Source organism: Lepidochelys kempii, chromosome 1, assembly GCF_965140265.1.
Source record: "Lepidochelys kempii isolate rLepKem1 chromosome 1, rLepKem1.hap2, whole genome shotgun sequence".
NCBI classification, from domain to species: domain Eukaryota; kingdom Metazoa; phylum Chordata; order Testudines; family Cheloniidae; genus Lepidochelys; species Lepidochelys kempii.
Window position 1 is genome coordinate 35,678,526 of NC_133256.1, and position 14,026 is coordinate 35,692,551.

The following is a 14,026-nucleotide window of genomic DNA, read 5'->3' on the forward strand; positions in this document are numbered from 1 at the left end:
TGCAAAATGTCAAAGGTTACATTAAATAAACTGATAAAGAATAAAACATGGATAGAAAAGATGAACAAGGAGACAGGAGAACCATGCTGCAGGAAGTTCACCTTGGGCAGAAAATTGCCTACAGCTGCCCCTATTATGCATGCCAGGCTGAAAGAGTTTGAATGATGCCCTTTTATTTTACACTTTTTTCCTTGTTTGTTTATTCTGAAACGTAGGCCCCAAATGTGCAAATGGGGTTTTAGACTACAAGCTCTTCATGGGGGTCTTGTCTTTGCTTCTTTCATGAGTACTTTGGCACATTAGAAATAAATACCACGGATAATAAAATCCACAGAAGGTGTGGTACCTACTGACTATAAATTATGCCCGTGTGTTAGCTTCTGTCTCTAGCAAAGTGCATCTGTGTAGAGATTTAGTGGATGTTACACACTACGGGGATCTCATGTCATACCCTGTTCCATCAGCAAGAGGCACTCTACTGCTATCTACTAGCATACGTGGGAACTGGATATTTTTATACAGATGCATCTCTCTGGCATATTTTTTAACAATTCTGCTTTTTGATATTTGTTAGATAAAGATGTATCACTTGCACAGAGTCAAATGCTCCCCTTCACTGTGTAATGTAGAAGGAAACAAAAGAGCATAAGGAAGGGGTGAAAGGTCACAAAAAACAAAGTGGGGGAGCATGGTGGCTTACTGGCAGCTCCCTTCATCCCTGAGAACTCACAGAAGCCCTCTTTGAGTGTGCTACGCAGCTGGGTTTTTGCGGGGAGAAGACGACTGGTGAGCACTTTACTTTACAGGCTCCCCTCAAAACTTGGTAGAGTTCTAATTGGAGGTTTGTGTTGAACTTGATACTCCTTGAATATCCACTTTCTTGTCTGTGGCTGCTTCTGAATACACTCAACATGTGTTTGTGTAGGGGTGAGGGTTGGTGTGCAGTCATGACGAGGACAGCCAATGGCAGCTCAGTTCCCAAGTAAGCCATGTTGCCAGAGAAAGAGGACCATGGTGCAGTATACAGAGGGCACACCTTGCAGATACACATTGGAGATCTTATTGGTACTGCAGTTTCAGAGACATGTCCCACATCCCTTCCACCCACCTTCCAAGTGGAAAATCTACTGGGACACCTGGAATTGTCTGACCATTTGCCCCTTTAGCAGGTTTTTCACAGCAGTGGTGAATACAGACCATTGTAATTATTCACTACAGTTTTCCACTATGACATACTTTGATTTGTAAACCAAAAAGAAAAGGCGACAAATGGAACGTGCAAACTTAGGACAATCGGTAATTGCTCTTTGGGGTTGGGAGCATCTTATAATTCCGTGTTTGTACAGTGCCTAGCCCAATGGGGTTCCAGTCCATGACTGGAGTCCTAGGTATCACAGTAACACAAATAACAATAAGAGAAGACAAATAACATCAGTGACTTACCATGTACAAGTCCTTGTTGATTCCGAGATATTTCCCATTTCCACAACCTATGTCAGCCACTATAGAGCCTTTTGGTAAAGTCCTAAGAAACTCAACAATTTGGGGCCACGGACTATGCCTGGTGCTGCTGAAGTGTGTTGCGATCTCTTCATACACCTTGTGTACGTACTCTTGTTCCAGCTTTGGGGCTTCTGTCTCACTGTCATGGAATGAGGGTGCTTCCTCTCTTTGATGGCCTTGCTGACTGTCACATACAGAAGGGTAAACTAGGGTACAGGAATAAAAAATCCAGATAGGAAACTTTTAACTTGTTGGTTACATTTACTTAATAGGAAAACAAACAAAAAAAAAAAGAAAAAGAAAAAATCCATTAAAACCGTAGAATATAATGAAGGCTTTGTAAAAGACATCTGTCAATATAGCTGAACTGCAGATCAAATTGTAAAAGTCTGAAAAACTTTAAAACAAACAGCCAGTATATTAGTCAACGTACTAGCTTACTAGAAGCTTGTTGTAAAATGATCATCTGTCATGTTATCCAAGATTCCCACCAGCTTTTGCATCCAAAATGATACATTACCACTCGTGTCGAAGATCATGTGCTTACTGTCATAGAGCCTCTACTACAGCGTGTAAGTTTTAAAGGTGAAATTCACCACTGTACACACGGGCTACACCGTACACACCACTTAAATCCCTATTTTGAGGGCTTAAGTGATGCATATGTGTTGTGATGTCTTATATGGTCCCCGACACCATAGTATCTGAACACCTCACAGTCTTTAATGTATTTATCCTGACAACACCCCTATGAGATAAGGAAGTATTATTGTCCCCCTCCCTTTTTTTTTTTTAAACAGATGGGCAACTGAGGTACAGAGAGACTAAATTACTTGACTAGCCCAAGGTCATAGGCAAGTCTGTGGTGAAGAAGAGAATTTAATCTAGGTATCTGAAGTCCAAGGAGAGTGCCCTCACCATTGGACCATGTCTTGGCCTTTCCCTTAATTTCACCCAATAAGGAGTATGGGCTTCAAGCCTCTAGAAAGCATCAATTTGGTATTTTTAGATGGCAGCCTCCCATCAGGATCTTCCGACATTCATTTATCTTACTTTTCATGTCTGGCCAGATCAGCCCCAAAATAGAACCTGACTAGAGTCAAGCTGATTAGGAGCAATCATGTTATTTTTTTAGGAACTGTCCCAGATGGAGATGTCATTAGAGGAGATTTTGGAACAAACTGATAAATTAAACAGTAATAAGTCACAAGGACCAGACGGGATTCACCCAAGAGTTCTGAAGGAACTCAAATGTGAAATTGCAGAACTACTAACTGTGGTATGTAACCTATCATTTAAATCAGCTTCTGTACCAGATGACTAGAGGATAGCTACTGTCATGCCATGTTTTTAAAAGGCTCCAGAGGCGATCCTGGCAATTACAGGCCAGTAAGCTTAACTTCAGTACCAGGCAAATTGGTTGAAACTGCAGTAAAGAATAGAATTATCAGACACATAGATGAACACATTTTATTGGGGTAGAGTCAACATGGTTTTTGTAAAGGGAAATCATGCCTCACCGATCTACTAGAATTATTTGAGGGGTTCAACAAACATGTGGACAAGGGGAATCCAGTGGATATAATGTACTTAGATTTTCAGAAAGCCTTTGACGAAGTCCCTCACCAAAGGCTCTTAAGCAAAGTAAGCTGTCATGGGATCAGAGGGAAGGTCCCCTTATGGATCAGTAACTGGTTAAAATATAGGAAACAAAGGGTAGGAATAAAAGGTCAGTTTTCAGAATGGAGAGAGATAAATAGTGGTGTCCTGCAGGGGTCTGTACAAGGACCAGTACTATTCAACATATTCATAAATGATCTGGATAAAGGGGTAAACAATGAGGTGGCAAAATTTGCAGATAATACAAAACTACTCAAGATTGTAGACTGCTTTGGATGTAACTAAGACTTACAAAGGGATCTCAAAAACTGGGTTACTGGGCAACAAAATGGCAGATGAAATTCAATGTTGATAAATGCAAAATAATGCACATTTGAAAACATAATCCCAACTATACATATAAAATGGTGGGATCTAAATTAGTTGTTACCACTCAAGAAAGATTTTGGAGTCACTGTCGATAATTCTCTGAAAACATCTACTCAGTGTGCAGCAGCAGTCAAAAAAGCTAACAGAATGTTGTGAATCATTAGGAAAGGGATAGATGATAAGACAGAAAATATCACATTGCCTCTACATAAATTCATGGTTCGCTCACATCTTGAATATTGTCATCCCATCTCAAAAAAATATATTGGAAATGGAAAAGGTCAACAAAAATTATTATGGATATGGAACAGTTTTCATATGAGGCGAGATTAATAAGACTGGGACTTTCCAGCTTGGAAAAAAGATGACTAAGGGGGATATGATAGAAGTCTATAAAATCATGACTGGTGTGGAGAAAGTAAATAAGAAAGTGTTATTTACTCTTTCTCACAACACAAGAACCAGGGTTCACCAAATGAAATTAATAGGCAGCAGGTTTAAAATAAACAAAAGAAAGTATTTCTTCACACAACACACAGTCAACCTGTGGAACTATTTGCCAGAGGATGTTGTGAAGGCCAAGACTATAACGGGGGTCAAAAAAGAACTAGATAAGTTCATGGAGGATAGGTCCCTCAATGGTTATTAGCCAGGATGGGCAGGGATACAAAATCATACTTTGAAGTGTCCCTAGCCTCTGTTTGCTAGAAGCTGGGAATGGGTGACAGGAGATGGATCAATTGATGATTACCTGTTCTGTTCATTCCCTCTGGGATACCTGGCACTGGCCACTGTCAGAAGACAGAATACAGGGCTAGATGGGCCATTAGTCTGACCCAGTATGGCCATTCTTATGTTAGACAAAATTCTCCTGCTGTGGAGATGTATGTGGGAAAAAGTATCCATTCACTGATACTGTATCATATTGCTTTTAAGAGGAAACAGTGCCCAATAAGCTTTGTTCTGTGGCTTTGTTCTAAGGAAAATGCAAGCTTTGAATGTGAAGACTGTTCATAGAAATTATATCAAAACATTCATTATATAAGATTTCAAATAACTGTGCTTAAGGGTCCGATAAAAGGACAACACACAGGATTCAATGATCAACCCAAAACACTTACTGCAATTGCAAGGGCTTCGCCTCACTTTCCTAAAAGTAAACGATGTCCTTGTTCCCCTCCTGTTTAATGTCAAATCTCCAACATCAGGAGTGACTGATCCAACTTTCTGTCGCTCAGATGCATGAACAATATCAAACTTTCGAGGCGTGATCCTAATACAAAATAAAGTGATTATTTAATCTGCACTGGGCAAACTGCTCATTGTGACAGATGGAGCAATTTCCAGCCATATCCTTGAGAGACCTCATTGAATTTAATTTAAGTAGCTTTGGGGTCCATTGTACTAAATGAATGGTTTATGATTATTGTGAGCTAGGATTGTATGTACCCTCTTGAGGGGGAGGTGAATGCAAATTCCCTGCTTCCAGCTATGCAAAAACCCAGCCTTTTGAAGCAATACCCTGAGGAGTCCAATGTCTGATTTCTTTCTCATGGAATCTGAAGCTCAGAGGCCCAAGCTGAACAAAGGAAAGATTGCACTATTCACGAGTGTGCTAATTCTCAGCTAAGGCTGATATGAACTTGTAACCACAGGAAAACCCCCTTGTGGGGTTTGAAGACTGACTCCTACCAGAGCCCTTGTTAGAGTTGACTTCTGGTAAGTGACTTCTGTTCAGTGACTTCTGGTAAGCTTATGTATGTTCTTTTATTGTTTTTTATGTTTTTCTGTCATACGTTTACCTTCAGAATAAATGTGCTTGCTTATAAAGAGCTGACTGGTAACTTAACCATGGCAATTACACTGTTTATAGCCTTCAAAGAGAAAGCAACGTGCAGGCACTGGCCTGTGTAGGCAGTATGGCTTGCTGGGAATACCAAAGGGTAGGCAGGGAACTATGCGGCCTGGAAAAACTCTGGTCTGGAGGGAGAGAGACACGGGTCTCTGCCCAGGAGAGGAGACAGTTGGGGAGCTGGAAGCCCAGAGTGGGTACCTGTGAGGGATCATGGAGGGGGAATACAGGTGCAGTGACCTTGAACTATAACACTCATAACTAAGGCTGCGTGTCTGTCACTGAAATCACTGATTCTGTGACTTCTGCAGAAGCCAGTGCAGCCCCTGGGCCAGCCACACTGACGGCTGCTAGGGCAATATGTATGTGGGAGGGGGCTCAGGGCTGGGGCAGGGCGTTGGAGTGTGGGGCGGTGCTTACCTCGGGGGTGGGGGGCTCCCCAGAAGCAGACAGTACATCCCTGTAGTTGCCCCTCCTGGGGGCACCGCTACCACAGCTCCCATTGGCTGCGATTCCCCACCAATTGGACCAGCGGAGCTGGAGCTTGTGGCAGGGTCAGCATGTGGAGGCCTCCTGGCCCTCCCTCTCCCTAGGAGCTGCAGGGACATACCAGCCACTTCCAGGTAGCTGCGCAGAGCTGGGTAGGAAGCCTGCCAGCCCCGCCAACCCTCCCCACACCCAGCACCAGCAAGGGTCCCGGGCCATGCGCCGCCGCCCGGTCCCCTCCCCTCCAGCACCAGCGAGGGTCCCACGCCACCTCACCAGCACCCACAGAGACCCCAGACCACCCCCCCATAGAGCACCCACAACACCCTGGCCCAAGTTTTATTTAGGGGTAAATAGTACAAGTCATGGACAGGTCACGGGCCATGGATTTTTGTTTAGTGCCCGTGACCTGCCTGTGACTTTTATTAAAAATACCCATGACTAAAACGTAGTCTTACTTATAACTAATTATATTTTTAGAGGGCAATTCTTAAACAGATCCTGCTATAAACTTTATTCCAACATACTATTTAACGCGCTCTTGCTTCTCTAATTACAAATATGCAACATGCAATCCACGAGCATTACACATGCTATATAGAGTGGTCTCCATTAAGGGGGCAGGATTTCCAACAGTTACCACACAGCGATATCTGAGATACCTCAGCTACCCTCATACTTGAGTATCTGAGATGCCTCCAGTACTACTGGGTGGCAGCTGTGAGCAAGTCTTTCCTGCATGAAGGCAACTCGCTGTTCTGGCACCACAGCGGCCTCTGGTGGGCAAAAGGCAGAACTGCAGCACTTCTTAGGCAAAACGTATTTTATGCAGGAAAATACAAAATTATGCGGGACAGACGAATTTTCTCATCCGCAGATGCGCAGAATTCCACCAGGAGTACCTCTTGCTTATCAATGTACACAGTCTCCCCTATCAGTATGTTCAATGAAGTGGCCTCTTGTATCCTTCCACAGAGAGAAAACTAGGGGGCCCTGCCTGAAAACCAGAATGCAGCAAATTAACTCCCTGTCTGCATCTTCCACAGATCTAGAAAGGAGTTATGAGACAGGGCTGGGAATAGAAGACTTAATAAGGCAGTCCAGGGACACCTGGAATCTATAGAGAAGCAGCTACCTGTAAGCCAGAAGGGAGGAGCCTCTGAGAATGCACAGCTCCAACTGCATGGCCAGCTTATGTACGTCAGCCTAGGTCCATTGAAGTCACCGCTATTGTGGGGTCATGTGGTGGCCCATTGTACCAACTTACGCATTTGTATTCAACCAAAAAAAATACCCATTGGAACCAAAATGAAAAACCCATAAGGAAGTGCAAGACTAATTGTATTGACAAGGCAAAATGAGTACTTTGTGCTCCATATCTCCTTTCCGATATTGTCTAATTTGTTTCTTAACCCTATGCTGCTCTTAGAAACAAGAAATGACACTTTTCCCTACGTACATTGTTAATAGGATTAAATGAAGCCTCTGATTTCCCTGGCCTCCAAGTACATGCAATGAAAACATTTCCAGAATGATTTCAAAATTGAACCTCTTGCTCTCAGTAATTTGATTTGTAAGAAGTAGATAAAAAGCAATTCAGATGATCTTAAATACATCATGATTAGTTATATTTGCAAATGAAGTGACTACATTTGCTTCCATAGCAATTATCTAATTTTGTAGAGACTGCAATTGCATGCTTCACTGGTAGGCTACACACCACACCAAATGTCTGTCTAGTTGTGTCTACTCTCCTTAGTTTCTTTACTATGAAGCACCAACTGTTAAAAGTGTCCATTTTAGACACAAAGGGCCAGATCCTCATATGGTGCAAATGGACATTGCTCTATTGATTACAACAAGTGGCATTTGAGAGCAAAGAAACTAAGGGGAGCAAACACAACTAGAAAGATATATGAGGTGGGTGTTTTGCCTCCTAAGCATATGCTGAAATCAATGAAGCTATGCCAATTTGCATAAGCTGAGGATCTGGCCCACAAATGCCTTTTCAAAAAATATATGTGGCTCCCTTTGAAAATGTAGGACAAAGCATTTTTAGGAAAGGTGAATAAAAGCCTGGCCAGGAATTACTGCCTCAAGGAGAAAAAGTCCTGGGATCCCTGGTTTGAATCTGTCCCAAGTCCATGGACCTAGAAGACACTGATCGTCTGAAGACGTGTGAAATGAACTGGCGATCTCAGTCTGGTTCTTAGTTGACATGTGTCCATAGCACAAAATCCACCACAACTGGCATCCTTGTTGGAAGTCTCAGCAATAAGGAGAGGGAGCTGACATGGTAAGTGAACTGTATTCTTAACCCTGGCTAGAGATAATCCCTGCAGAGGAAGGTTGAGAGAGGACAGTGCAAGAAGCTCATATTACATGTTGGATCTATTCTGTCAATAAAGAAAGGGCTTTACTGCCCAGAGCATTCAGTATGATGGACTAGGGAGACAAATGAGCTGATCCCATATGCCTATTTCTATGTTCCCAAGTTCCTGTCATACTTGTTTCCCAGTTGTGCATGATTTTAACAGTTTGTCTTTAACCTCTATAATAAATAACACCTCAAGATGTATTCATCAGGAAATCCCTACTGCAGGAACCGCACTTTGTTAAGGCCACTTTGTGCTGTATAAGCAGTCCAAAAGTGGCCATAACCCAATTGGACACAGCTGGTAGAAGGGCCCAATCCCTGTGCTGACAGAGGTGGGTCCACAGCCTCCTGAACCAAACCCCTCTCCCACCCAAACCCAGGCATAGGGAAGGGGAGGGAGATGTGTCAGGGGTCAGGCATGGGTTGGACAAGGTGGGGTGTAAACTGGAGTTCTATTATACCCAATCCTTCACCAGCATAAGGTCCCTGAGCAATCTTATGCCAGTGGTGAAAGTCAGGGCTACCCCTTTGCAGCTGTGAATCAGGAAGCAGCAAATGATTTTCTATAGTCCCCTGCTTTTTCACTTGGTCTGAGCACACTTTGAATAGAGGGGAGAATCGTGGCCTGTATATTTAATGATAACATTAACATCAAGTCAATTTCCTTCAGAACAGATTTAAATATAGTACATTAAGTGGCGAAAAAAAGTTCTAGCCACCTCCCACTTTATGTAAGTAATGCAGTCATTATAGGAGTTTCCGCACTTACCCATGAGTCCACAGATATCTAGATTCTCCAGTCATCACCAGTAAACTCCGTTGAGGAAGCATAACCGCCACTGTACGGCCGTCTGGGTGCTTAAAATCCATCACAATCTAAAAACAAAGACAAAATCCTTCAGAATTATTAGTACTTATGCAGCCCCCTGTAAGGGCATGGCACCTGCAGACAAACAAAGCATGCTGGGCCAGATCTTCAGCCAGTGTGAACTGGTGTACCTCCATGGAACAGCCACTTCTTTCTTGAGAAGCAAGGGCTTCAAGTTCTCCCCACAGTCCTTAACATCTCCACCCTTCACTACTGCTAACTTCAAGCATTCAGAAGTCTGAGGCAGGCCCAAAAAACATGAGATTTGTTTTTGTTTTTTTAAGTCTCCAAACTTTAAAAAATTAATTCTTTCTATCGTAGGTACTTATATGGCCCCCTTCACTGCAGCATCTGAGCATCTCACAGTCTTTAAAATATTTATCCTCACAACACCCCTATGAGGTAGGAAGTGGTATTATCCCCTGTGGAAGTATAACATTGTATAAGTATAACGTTGTATAAGGGGACATGCTGGATACATTGTATATGAGAGGGCATGCCAAAACATGTTACAAAGTATCTGAGGGAGCACACTTAGGGACAGTTAGCTTTTGAATGGAGAAGCAATTAAGATAGAGCCAGCACGTCTAAGAAGCAGGCATCAGAATGGAAGGTATGAAGGGCAATTAGTTAGGTTAACTGGAAGCTGTTAAAGGAGATTGTTAAGGGTGGCAGGTAATTGAAGATACTTGACTGGTCTCAGGGATCTCGAAGGGTGGTGACTAAAATCTTTTTCTTTTGTCTGTAACTTCTCTGTAACTTGTTCTCCAAAAAACTGTATAAATTAAGAGACACAAGCCCCTCTCGGGGGGCTCACTTCTAAATGTATTAGCAGAGCAGCGTTGCTAATAAAACAGAGTGGTCTGATAAATTGTGAGTCTGAGTCAAACTTTGACACCCCATTTTACAGATAGGAAACTGAGGCAAAGAAACACTAAGAGACTTGCCAAAGGGCATATACAAGAAGTCTGTGGCAGAGTAGGGAATTGAACCCACGTCTCCCAAGTTCCAGACTAAAGCCCTAACCACTGGGACATCCCTTCCTCATTTAATTTACCTTCTGGTCTCTGAACAATTAAGGTGTACTCAGGTCAGATTTTCAAGTTTAACCCTTATGGTTGTGGATAAGAGGCTTTTTTCCCCCTACTAAAAGCTAAGATTCCACAAAATCAAGCAACTCCAAGACTGGGGCACCAAATATCATTAAATTTGAAATAAAATAATGAGATTTGGCAACACTGTTTTGTTCCTGGCTGCCTACTCCCTGGATTTGTTGGTACACATTTTCCAAACTGGGGAAGTCCCTGATGAGGAAGACAAGGAGCAGGGCAGATAGATGGCCCTTAAACAAACTAGTTAAGGGAAGACTTACCCTGAAAGAAAGGAGGACCAAAACATATGAGAGGCAATGTCTCCAATTATGCTGGAGACCGAGTGTCATGCACTGGACAGTGCTGCCACCTCATTTGTAACCTATCAAGTGTGTGATTTTTTTTAAAAAAAGAACTTTTTATAGTATGTTGAATCCAAACAAATTGAGCTGTGTCCAGCCTATGGATGTACAGAAGTTTAGTAAAGATGAAATGGTACAGTGATCAGTCATTTAGCTGAGAAAGAAAGAAATGTGAGACAGGGAATCTCATATGTATGCTCTTCTTCAAATGCTGCAATTAACAATTGAAATAGTTTTCTTTAAAATACATCATCACCAGTGAACACTGGGAAAATCTATAATGGCATTTAAATACATAGGAAGAGCTCACTGTTGTTCATGTTGTGGTAGCACCCGCCATCAAGGCACCACTGTCCAAGGGTTGTAGGAACACATACAATGACATGGTCCCTCCCCTGAAGAATTTACAATCTAAGCTGAGACAAGAAACGATGAGTTTAACAAACCACAGCGTTGAAAGGGGAGGGAGGAGGAGGGTAATAGGAATAAGCTTACATGGCTACAGGTCACCTGTGTTGCACTGTTTGATGGTTCTGAACCATAACTATACATATAACTAAATAGCAACCCCCACCTGCCCCCACCCTCACACTTATCAATTGGCAGTTTCCTGTAGGCATCATGGGAGAAGTGTGTCGTGCGCAGGAAGAGGCCATTGGCTTTGTATGGGGAGGTAATTCCAGGGATAAAGGGTGGCATGAAGTGGACACATGGAGTGTTAAGGCTGCTCTCACTGGCAGAGCAAAGAGGGGCAGGAAGGACAAGCTAAAGGATAAAAGCAGAGAAGCAGGGACGGGCAGACTTGTGAAGGGCCTTAAGGGGGGGAATAAGAAGCTTTAACTAGCTGAAAAAGGCATGGGGCGGGGCAGGATAAAACACCTGAGATGACACACTGAGAACGACAGACAAGGCAGAGGATCTTGGGAGCTGTGTTTTGAGTTAACTGGATGGGGCATGTGGATGTTAGGAGGCGAGAGAGAATAGGTAGTCAAGGCAGGAGAACATGAAGACCTGGATGAGAGAATTTTAGCTGCCAGGACAATGAGCGAAAGCTGCATTTTAGGATTGGTCTACAAGCAAACCTGCAGTGAAATCAGTTTTAGTTCACTCCTTTGTTGTTATTGGTTTTTATCAACTGAAGCAAAATCGAAATAGGACCCTTTCAATCTGGAGTAAGAGTACCCACATGCAGGTGTGCACCAAAATAACAAAAGGTGTGAACTGAAACCAATTCAGTCATTTCAGTGTAAGTCTGTGTGTAGTCCAGCCCTCAGAGACGCTGCGGAGGAAGCAGCAGCAGAAACTGGACAAAGCAAAGGATAGGGCCCAGTTTGCAGGCCTGAATAACAAAGAGGATGGCAACGTTGCTGACAGAAGGAAAGGGGCAGGGTTTTGACAGAAGATCAAGAGTTCCATTGGGCCATGTTAAGTATAAGATGACAGAGTCACCCAGGAAGAGATGACAGAGAGATGGTCTGAGATGAAATTTGCACTTGCTCAAAGCTCAAGTCATCAGGTCCTGTGCGGAGAACTTAACAGGGATGGGGCAGAATCCACCTCCAAAACCACAGGCAGGACACAGAGCTGCAGCACCGCCCTGCTATTGCTTCTATTTCAGCCTATGCACTGGAACCATGGCTTTGGTCCCTCATGCCTCTCATATGAGGATACCGGGCCATGGGATCAGCATACATGTGGATCCAGTAGCCTCTCCCTGTACTCCTTGCTCATCAGCTTATTCAGGCCTGGCATTGAGGCCCCTGCATGGCTGCTCTATTTCCGCTCACTCCCTTCTCTGTGGAGGGAAAATGTGAGACTACTTAATAGCATAGAAGCCTTGTGGGGCTCTCCCCTTCTGACTGAATTACACACTTATTGCATATAGCCAGTGCCCATTCCAGAATGGATTAACCAGTTACATTTCAAGAGTTACTGATAAAAGATTAATTTACTTGGCAAAGAACAATTATACTAAATGTACATACTGACAGTAAGGGCAGGAGTTGTCTCTGGCTGAGAACTGGGGACTGGAAGTCAGGACACTGGCTTTCTTTGGGACATTGGGCATGTTACTTAATCTCACTGGGCCTGATTCTCACTGCCACAGCATTGTAAAGTGGCCTGAGGATAAATGGGAATCTGGCCCTCCTTGCCTCTGTTTACTCATCTGTACAATGGGTAGAATATTCACATACTCCACAGGCATGTTGGGGGAGACAGTCAATTATTGTTTGTGAAAGCAACTGGAGATCCTCAGATGAAAACCCCTCTCAAAACGTATTTATTAACAATAAAAGCTTAGTATTGGATGCACCTAGAGCAAATAATAATTTGACTTTTTTTGTCTCAGCAACATATCTGAGTGTCAGACTAAGAGCCAAAATTTAGGAATACACTATGAACATCTGAGAGAAGTGACTGTAATTCCTGTTAGTGTTTCTTTTTTCCTCCTAGAATCATCAGACCTGAAGACTTAAAAACCTAAACAACATAATTTCTGCCACTCTTAGACTCTAGTACAGTAAAGAACATTTGACCCTGCTGAGTTTTTGATGACTTCTCTCCTCGTCTCTGAAAGAAATATTGCTGACTGAAGTAGATAATATTCCCATACTTGTGTGTGTTGTTTATTCTATCAGAACATTCAGTTGTTACAGTCAGACACATAAAAAGGAAAGATTAAGTCATTTGGTCCTCTTTTTAATTCACTAAGGACTCACAATCAATAAAGCTACTCTGCCACCACTGAATCAATCTGCCTCATGACAGCTCTGCTACACAGGAGCTATTTCCAATTACTATTTTTGTTTTTTACCCATTATCTTTATTCTCTGAGGTGGCAAAGTCAATAAAGATCAAATTTTCAGCTAGCCCATGCTGCCTCACTGGGGGTGGCAGCTGATGATAAAAATTCTGGATGCTTTGATCTTATACACCCTTTACAATCTTTTCTATGGAAAAAAAAATGTCTCTCCACACACCAAAAATCTGAAAGATGCGTAAGTTGCTAATAGTTCCCCTTATAGAGGAACTATCATCATGATGATATGATATGAGGAACTATCATCATGAATACCACATCATGATCCTGGGTTATTTAAGGGATAATGTTCATGATGATGGAGTAAATGAATCAGTAAACAGCTTTCAAAGATGGCTAAACATCAAAGCAAAGCAGACGCCTACATCCTGAACACTTTTCCTATTACATAAAATATAGCAAAATTCAAAGAAAGAAAAAGAAAAAGAGAAAAAGAGATAAAATAAAAAAAAGAGTACGAGAATTCTGTGCTGCCTCTGAGTTGACGTTGTATTTCATGAAAGGCAAGGAGGACAGAAGTGAAAAATTGTCCAGGACTCTAGAAAGGGAGTCGTTGTCCAGAGGTGGATAAGGAATGATGCAACTGGACTTACATAATGGCAAAAAGGACTTCACTCTTGGCTGTGAAGGACTAACTTTCCATTTTTCTGGGATTTGACTCTGGTGTAATTCATATT

At 42.6% G+C, this 14,026-nt stretch overlaps 1 protein-coding gene across 1 annotated transcript in view; it reads right to left on the minus strand.

Moving 5' to 3' along the window:
- Positions 1 to 14,026, minus strand: part of ALKBH8 (alkB homolog 8, tRNA methyltransferase) — a 79,162-nt gene that overhangs the window by 20,171 nt on the left and 44,965 nt on the right. Inside the window, exons 8-10 of the mRNA XM_073338719.1 lie at positions 8,977 to 9,083; positions 4,614 to 4,765; positions 1,444 to 1,709 (exon numbers count right to left, since the gene is read on the minus strand). Of these exons, the coding sequence (XP_073194820.1) occupies positions 1,444 to 1,709; positions 4,614 to 4,765; positions 8,977 to 9,083 (525 nt within the window). The remainder of the gene's footprint in view (positions 1 to 1,443; positions 1,710 to 4,613; positions 4,766 to 8,976; positions 9,084 to 14,026) is intronic.